This window comes from Lipotes vexillifer, unplaced genomic scaffold (genome assembly GCF_000442215.2).
Source record: "Lipotes vexillifer unplaced genomic scaffold, Lipotes_vexillifer_v1.1 scaffold1679, whole genome shotgun sequence".
Classification (NCBI taxonomy): Eukaryota; Metazoa; Chordata; class Mammalia; order Artiodactyla; family Lipotidae; genus Lipotes; species Lipotes vexillifer.
The window spans coordinates 388,726-398,549 of NW_006796614.1; the positions used below are offsets into that span (position 1 = coordinate 388,726).

Below are 9,824 nucleotides of genomic sequence, written 5' to 3' on the forward strand. Positions count from 1 at the left end.
GGAACAGAACTCTAACATGGTTAAAGGGGAAGAGAGCAAATGCTTCAGAGATATGCCTAAATCTAGGGAAGACAGGGAATAGGTACTGGGTCCTCTTCCATTCTTATTTCTTCTAAATGTTCATGAGGCTGAACTCATGACAGTGATCTGCACAACTCTGTATACCTATCAAAATGATGGACTCAGCGTCTTAAGTCATGCAGAACTGAAAGTATAGCATCACCAACAAGTGGGAAAAATTCGCACCTTCTGTGCCCTCTTATAACTGAAAAGCTTCTCTCTAAGGGGCTGTATGAACTACTGCTGTGGACCACAAATCAGTAAATCATGCTTATGAATACTTTTTTTTTCATATTTTAAAACATATGAAAACCATGTTTTTCTTTGCCAAGGTTAAAAAACATTGAAAAATCTTGATATTAATTGACATTGTATATAGAGGCTGATCAGGGAAATTTAGATTCCCTGGTCATTTTGAAATAATAAAATCCATTTACCTGACAATGTTTCCTGGATCTACCTCAATCATCCACATGCAACGCAGATTATTGTCATACGGAAAGGGATAACCAGGAGATAAGATTCTTCCTGATGATTCTCCTTTAAAACGACCTCCGCATTCAGCTAGTAAAAAATTAATTCAATTTTAAGTCACAATTTAATGCCAATCTTTCCAAACAATCTACAAATTTCTCAAGAGTATATATTTTTTCACCTGAAGGAAAATAGAGATTGGTTTCTCCTCTTATTGAAAGTATATATTTGTATATGCTTTCTCAGTTTAAGGTATTAATTGAAGCAAGAACATACTGTACAATAAAAAAAGAATCTCAAGTCAGATCATATAAAAATAATATAATAAACCTAATTAGGGAATTGAAAAAGTACACACTCAAAACTCTGGGTTTAGGCTTCCAAACATTTTAAGATGTGTTGTTAAATAATGATAATATAAAAAGGGGAAACAGTTGGCAAGTTGCTCACTGCTAGTTGATTGTAGGCTGAATAATTCATCATCTTACTACCTCACCTCTGAGAAAAACTAAGCTTTACTGCAGTCCCTCAGGCCTTCTAAATTTCATTGTCCTTTTATTCCCCTTTAAATCACTCTAAACTCTTTCGCTTTTAACCTCCCGAAAGTCAAAATGGCATTTTTATTAAATTTTTCTTCAGTTAAATCTAGCTCAGTTTTGATCTAAACTGAAATCAAACCGGTCTCTGATTTTTATAAAATTTATCAAATTAAAAATGTAAGCATCATAATACAATATAATAAAAATTTTATCTTCTGGGGAATTCCCTCTCCATTTTAATAATATTTAATATATTGAGATATCTGGAATGATTTTACTTTGGTAAGCAAATAATCTAGAAAGAATTCTCTTTCTAGAGAAGAGAGAAGAGAGAAACTAGTTTGCTTAATTAGTATATTGCTCTACATCTCTAAATCCTAGAAACCACAGTGTAGTAATACATTATACATTTGAAAATTTTCCAGATTATCATAGTACCAAAAAATAAACCAAATCCATACTATTTTACTTCTTGCTTAAATATTTGAATATATTGCTATATTTATTTTGCTTGTTCTCTGCAGTGTTACTGTCTTACTCAAATTCAATGACTGAAGTAAGCATCTTGGATTTTGTTTTGTTTTGTTTCGATTATTAGAGCAAAGAAGGTCAAAGACAGAAAGTTTCAGCATTTGGAAAAGACCAAATAACAATCGAATATCATGGTTCAAATCTCTAGACTCTATTCATGTAGGTAAAATTGTTTAAGAGATTTTAGGTGTTACATTTTAGCACACTATGATGTAGTCTTATGTGTCAACTTGGCTAGTCTACAGTACCCAGTTATTTTATCAAACACTAGTTTAGGTATTGCTATTTATAGACCTGGTTAACATCTACCTGGTTAACATTACCCTTGATAATGTGGGTAGCCTTCATCCAATAAATTAGAAGGCCTTAAGAGGAAAAGCGGAGTTTTCTAGAAAAGAAGATATTCTCCCTCAAGCCTGCAGCATTAAGTCCTGCTGGAGTTTCTGGACTTTTGACCTTCCCTCTGGATTTTGGGCTGGTCAGCTCCCACAGCTGCATGAGGCAGTTCCTCAAAATAAATACATTTCTTGATGACAGATAGACAGATCTATATCTAGATCTACTAATCCTTCTCTGGAGAACCCTGATACACATACCTACAGAGAGCTAAGCAAGTTTATTTTGTATTGCAACATTAGCTTAATTTAATTTTAATAATAAACAAGTTATTATTATTATTATTATTTTTGCGATACATGGGCCTTTCACTGCTGTGGCCTCTCCCATTGCGGAGCACAGGCTCCGGACGCGCAGGCTCAGCGGCCACGGCTCACGGGCCCAGCTGCTCCGCAGCATGTGGGATCTTCCTGGACTGGGGCACGAACCCATATCCCCTGCATCGGCAGACAGACTCTCAACCACTGCGCCACCAGGGAAGCCCTTAAGTTATTTTTAAAGCAAATAAAAAGATATCTGTATTTAAGAAGTTACCATCACTTATTGAGGTTTTTCTCATTTTTTAAATAAAAAATTTGTTGGATAACCTAGGACTCTATAATAATTCATTTTTCATCATTTTAATGATTTATCACTATTATTGGCATATATTTCTTATGAGAACAAATTTGACTTCATTCCTCCAGATTAATTTTTAAGCAACTTCAAGGCAAACTGGAATTTTGGGTACTGTGTTTATCTTGAATTTAAACATACCTCTTTCTTTTTCCATAATTCTTTGCTACAAATATTATTGGTATTTTGATTTCAAATGAACCAGTGTGATATACCATAACACTGGGGTTCATATTCTGACAGAAGTCTTACATTTGTAGATAAAAATGAAGGTGTACAGGTTAAAGTTCTTTGGCTATGGTGTCTCAAAAATTAATTTTTGTTTGCTCAATGTATAAGCTACAGAAACATAATTACCTAGAAATAATCCATATAATTGAGAAAAAGTTTCTTATTTGGCAAAGGCAAAAATATAATCATAATAGATATTTAAGGTTAATGGGCACAGAAAATTATGATTTTAAGCCAGGTGGTAAAGCTATTAATTATTGCCAGTGAAGAACACCATTTAAAATAGAATTTTATCTTCTGTTATTATGGAAGTCATAGCATGACACACCATGTGTCCAACTGTTTCAGCTGTTATTCCTGATCAACCATCATTAAAAAAAAAAAGAAAAAAAAAGATTACCCTTCACATGAAATCTTGAGCAGTGTCACGTCATTAAATTTTGACTTGGCAGATTCATAAACATAAAGTGCATTGATTCATTGCAAACAAAATTAAAATTTTCTTTCTGATCCCAGACCAAATGTCCTATTTGCATAAAATTTTTCCAAAATATGAAAAATGTCTTCACCTTGGTTCAACATATAAGGAAAATATATGTTTTTTAATGTATTTGTTTATGATTTAAATTTTAAAGACAACATGGTAAGTCAGTATTTACAAGTTTATACTTTTGTGCTATTGCAACCCTTAATGATTTTCTGAATATATTTCATATTTACATCAAAGAACATTAACTTCAGAGAGAACTAATCAGTGCTACATTGTTCTCACAACCAATGACAGTGGGTTGATTGTTGGTCATATTCCAGAATCTCAAGTTTTGTCAATTTAGGTTGTTACTGCAGTATTATCCTCATAATCTATCCAAAATTCAGATGCCATCTGAAAGGAAAGCACTATAATTGCATTCTGGTTAGATAAAAGTATGTTTGCTTTCTGTGTGAATCACTGTTTTAATAAACCAATAGAAAACTCATGTCATCAAAAACACTGCAATTAGTTGTAAGACCTCTAATAACTAGCATTTCATTTTTTTCTATTTGAATTCCTTCAAGTTTTGTGGAGATTCCTATGTTGACCATATCAACTAACAAACATTAAAATTTAACTCAAAAGGTCCAGGTCTCCAAACTCATCAAATTGTATACATTAAACACGTGCATTTTTTTTTTGTTTTTCGGTACGCGGGCCTCTCACTGTTGTGGCCTCTCCCGTCGCAGAGCACAGGCTCCGGACGCGCAGGCTCAGCGGCCATGGCTCACGGGCCTAGCTGCTCCGCGACATGTGGGATCTTCCCGGACCGAGGCACGAACCCGTATCCCCTGCATCGGCAGGCGGACTCTCAACCACTGTGCCACCAGGGAACCCCTGTGCATTTTTTAAAGATACTAATTACAACTTAATAAAGCTGTTAAAAAAAAAAAAAAAGCTTAAGTCAATTTTATCCATATGGGCCTGACACAGAACGGATTTGTGCTTCCACAAATGCCATTCAGAAATAAGAATTGCTAAAGAATCATGTTTGTTCCCTACTGAGGAGTTAGTGTTTTGTTTAAATGTTTTGATATTGTTTAAATATCTTTTCTTGTCCTAGTATTCCAGCCTGGCACCTATTTGATATTGGAGCAAAAAAAGAAAAAAAAAAAGCAGATGTCTTTATCAACACTTTTCTATCCACCCTGCTTCTCACATAATACCCAGTTATTTGTTAATCAATCTAAAGCAATAAAATTGTACTCCAGCTATACAAACAAGAGAGAAAATGATCAATCTATAGCTTCATGTAGGCAATATATCTGATATCACTGACTCTCACATTGTCTTTTGTTACTGAAATTCATTTAATTATGTCATGATACATACACATAAGAAAAACATATGCACTTTTAGTTTTTGAAAAAGTATATAAATAAAGACTTTGAAGTTATTGAGAATAGTTTACTGTTTTTTAATCTAGCTTGATACCAGCATAAGCAATAATTTTGTATATAAAAACAAATCTAAAAAACCAAAAAAACCCCACAAAAATCAAAACTGGTCAATGTGATTCAATAAATGTGTATGATTAAGAGTTTCAGCATATTTTTGTAGTGAGTTAAACTTTATATCAAGATAAGATAAACATAATGGCTTCAAACCATTTTTTACCCAAAAAAGAGAATGTACTCACTGGTAAGATTATGAAAAGAACCCTCTCACTCCCCACAAATCTGAGCTATGAATTCATTAACTTTTTGATTAAAGTATGAGTTGTGTGTGGACAGATTGAATAACTTGAAAAGGTACAGTGTATTTTAATAACACTTCCATAGAACTATTTCATGAAAACCTAAAGCAGTATCCTACCAATACAGGATGGCAGAGGGTAGTCCCATGCCCTTCTCTCCCCTGTCATGCACTTGAGAAGGCTACTTCCATGGAGAGTATAGCCTGGATTGCATCCATAAATGATAGTGCTACCAGCAAAATGGCCTTGGTCACTGATCTTGTATCCAAATTGTGGAATGCCAGGATCCTCACAATGTGAAAGTTCAAAACCTATGAGAAAATACAAGTTTATTAAAGACAAAATTTAACAGGAAGATTTAAAACTGTACAAATCATCCCTTTTTATTTTTTTATATGATTACATGCTTTTTCCTGGTTTTATTACTCTTACCATATTTAATTTTGTTAGTTTACAGCCACCATAGAGAGCTTTTTTTCTCAAAAATTAGAATTTGTTGTACTATTCAAATTTAGCAATGGTACCCCATGGTCTATGTGACTATATCATAACTTATAGTAGTAAGATTCCTGCCTGCTTCAGTGATTTGCAGCTAATAGATTCTGACCAATGTAACTATTATGATCAAATAATGAAAAATTAAAATCCATACAAAATATGTGAAATCATAACTGTCCAAGTAACAAATGTCTCCACTGCAAATATAACTTTAGACTGCTTTACTTTTATAGTCTTAGAAGAAAGTGAAATAGCCTTATATTTAAAATATACTTTATCAAGAGTTAATATAACACAGTAATCAGTTTGAAGAACTCTGAATTTTTATTTTCTGCCTTCTCCAGAATGTACGACTCTCAAAATTTCTCACAAGGAAAAAAAGAAAAAAAAAAAAAGAGTAGGGTGTAGAGAACATATTTTCAATTTCTAAAGGGGTGGGGCTTTCCACATGACTTTTGCTGGAAATTTGTGATCTTGGGCTAAGTGTAACACTTGAGAAGGTAAGTTACAACTGTTTGAGTAGTGAGAGAACTGCAGAGATGAACCTAACTCTGAAGGGGGTTTGTGTTTACATTTCAAGGAAGAATGAGACCCAGAACCTTACAGATGTCTCTAGATTATAAAATTTGGAGACACAGAAGGCTAATCTGACTATTGAAACCCTAAATTTACATTCCAAAGGTTAGAATAAAAACTGAGAATTCTTTCTATCCCAGCTCCAAAGAGCAGAAGTTTTTTTCTTCCTCCTTTCAGGAGAGGAGTTAAAGACAACTATCTTAAGCACAGCACGTGCATTTTTCTTTATTCCTTGTCCCTGGTCACTCGTGTAGATCTTTCCATCTGATTTTCATCGTGTTACTACAGGGGTAAGGACTGGGTCAAAGGGATGCTGACACAGTTATTATTATTACTGTTATTAATTATATCACTTAAATGATAATAATTAATCTCTGTAGATCCAGAACACCTTGTGTGTGTATTCAGAATGAAATTAATAAAGATGAATATTAAAAAACAAACAGTCATAGCACAATTCACTATTAAGATACTGAAAGAACTAGAAAAGGGTACTTCAGAATGTAAATCAAACATGAGACTAGTTATCAAAATCTAAGCTCCCTAGCTAAGGAATTCTTCTGCCCTTAATGTTTTACAAATTACATAAATGTACGATAAATATAAGATATAATGAATGCACCAACAATAATTAGGTGCTAAATTATATCAATTATAGCTTCTGGGACTAGAGGACTATGATAAATATTCCAGATAGCTTCATGAATTAGGGAAGTCTGTGATTTCAAGACAAATAATATTTGACAAAAGGACAACTTTTATGTACATCTTAAATCATATGATAATGAAAAAGAGATTTGTATCTCTTTTGTAGGCACAGATCCTTGACCAAATTAATCTAAATTTTTTTTTTTTTTTTTTTTTCCTTGCGTTATGCGGGCCTCTCACTGTTGTGGCCTCTCCCATTTGCGGAGCACAGGCTCCGGACGCGCAGGCCCAGCGGCCATGGCTCACGGGCCCAGCCGCTCCGCGGCATGTGGGATCTTCCCGAAACGGGGCACGAACCCGCGTCTCCTGCATCGGCAGGCGGACTCTCAAGCACTGCGCCACCAGGGAAGCCCAATTAATCTAAATTTGAACTAGAAAGCAAAAAAGGATGTATTAGCTCACTGACGACAAATCACTAATTTATAGTACTGACTTCCTAGAGTGTCAAAATAAACATAAAATTACCAGAAATGTACAGCTAGAAGTACTGAATTTACACTATAATTCTGTATGTTAAGGTCTACATTAGCTCTTGGAGAACATAAGGAGCTCTTCCTAGTCTCTTCTAGGGGTTCTTCATCTTTCCCTCCTCTGTTAACCAACAGAATTACTTCACACACCTTAATTAATTTACAATCATTTGTTCAATAATGTTCATAAGTGAGTGTGATTCTTAGAGGCAATTATCTCTAGGAGACAACTGAAAAATAAGCTAAGATAATGCTGTTGAGAAACTGAAATTTATGAGACAGTTAAAAAACCTTCAGGAATTTCCAATATGGGTCAATCTGTGACAGCCTCATTAGGGTGAAAATATGTTAAAATAAGGCAAATGCAAACAGCTTCAGAAACAGAGCCATACAAGACGTTAGAAGTTGTTAACTCAAATTATGACATATATGAGATATAAAGGATACATGGTCAGGCAAGTCAGACTTTCAAAAACAGAAGTAGAAACAACAGAAGTAGTAACAAAATTTTTAGGACATACTACTTTGTATGGATCTGCGCACCTAACACTACATTTAAAATGTCCCTGCTTGAAAATAACAAGTTTGAATTCCTTTTACCAGACATAATATTCAGTTTATTATTCAAGATGCAGCCACTTTTGAGTTTTACCACATATTTATCAAAATAAAAATGGAAATCAAGCTCTCTTTTCAAGGTTTATTACCAAATTCATCCTCTCTTAATTTGAATGCTTTGTAAATGTGGTTGGCAATTGCTGGTGATGAGGTATAATGGAGATATTCTTTGTAAATTAAGATAATTTATAATACTTTGCATTGTAGATGAAAATGCACATGGACAACAGTATATAAGCTACAAAGCACAACATAATTTAGTCCAATTTGGTGGAATTATTGTTGCTTATTCATAAATATTCAGAACTGTCTTTTTTTTTTTTTTTTTTTTCCTGCGGTACGCAGGCCTCTCACTGTTGTGACCTCTCCCGTTGCGGAGCACAGGCTCCAGGCGCGCAGGCTCAGCGGCCATGGCTCACGGGCCTAGCGGCTCCGCGGTATGTGGGATCTTCCTGGACCGGGGCACGAACCCGTGTCCCCTGCATCGGCAGGCGGACTCTCAACCACTGCGCCACCAGGGAAGCCCAAAAGCTATATACATTTAATTTAACTTTTTAATTCTATTTGTTGAGTAACTTTTAATGTAATTTATTTACTTATGTAAATTATATCAAATTATATATGTAAATTAGCCATTTATATAAATATATCAATAGTAGCAGTGTAATCAGATTTTGGAAAAATCATTCAAAACAGTTACTTTTCCAGCAAGTATTAAAAAAAAAAAAAAGAAGTTAAGAGTTTAAACAAACAGAAAAGCTTGTGCAAGTGATTGCTTTGCATTTCCAACTGGAGGAATAGGAGATAAGGTAAATAATTATTTTTTCTTTTTAATTGCCGTTGTTCTAAATCCCATGTATAAAGTTCTGACTAGAAAATATGTTACTCAGAGCCTTTCCTACAATTTAATCTTTGGGCATGAAAAAGTAAGTGATATTATTAAATATGCTAGTTTGTGTCTTGTACATCTTAAATGTGTACATCATTCTGGGATAGTGGGATTCAGCTTTGCCTGAATGTTAATTTTTAGCCATCAGCCAAATTTAGTATATGCATAATTGGCTCAACCTAGACATATCTAAAAATGAATTTTACTAGATATCACCAAATTTCTCCTATGTGACTATATCAATTTACATTCCCCAAAGTTCATGAGTTTCAAGTTCTTCAAATTATTATCATTTAGTATCATACCGCTTTTTAATTTTTACCAATTTTTGCAAACATGCAATAGAAAATTATGTTGGCTTTAATTTTCATTTCTTAATTTCTATCAAGCACTTTATGTCTTTTGCTTATTGTTACTGGAATTACCTCTACTGTGAAATTTTTTGGCCCATATTTTCTTTTAGACTATATTTTTAATTGATTTGTAGGATTCCTTTCTATGAAGTGTATGTTTTTCTATTATATTGTAAATATCTCCTTCTAAAATATATCATTTAAATTTTTTGTTTATGGTATATTTCCCTATAGAGAGATTTGTAAAAATAATAATAATAATAATAAGGACTGGGACTTAGTCAATAAAACAGAAGCCACTTAGATATTTTGAGTTGCTCAAATTCAATACAAGAAATTAGAGGGAAAATACAAAGAAATTCAGAGGGTGTGAAGGTCAGAAGATCACTGCTGGTTTTCAAGAATCCAGGAGTTCAGGGAAGCTGCTGCCACATACAACCACCTGCCAGCACCACACTCTTGCCTGCAGATGCTGTTGGAAAATAATGGCTTCTTTATCCATCCTCCCTTTCAGCTCTCACATGTTTGCCTTTAATTGGCAGAATCTAAGCAGAGATCTTGGCTGGCAAGGGCAGGGGAAATGCAGTTGCCTGATTTTTAGTCTCTACATTTAAGGGAAGTGCTTAGAAGGGCAGGAA

General features: G+C 34.1%; 1 protein-coding gene across 2 annotated transcripts in view; it reads right to left on the minus strand.

Moving 5' to 3' along the window:
• The window catches only part of CSMD3 (CUB and Sushi multiple domains 3), a 1,097,972-nt gene that overhangs the window by 314,285 nt on the left and 773,863 nt on the right, over positions 1–9,824 (minus strand). For both annotated transcript variants that reach the window (XM_007468748.1, XM_007468747.1), the window contains 2 exons: positions 5,194–5,385; positions 498–624 (listed from right to left, as the gene is read on the minus strand). In XM_007468748.1, coding sequence (XP_007468810.1) covers positions 498–624; positions 5,194–5,385 — 319 coding nt within the window. The remainder of the gene's footprint in view (positions 1–497; positions 625–5,193; positions 5,386–9,824) is intronic.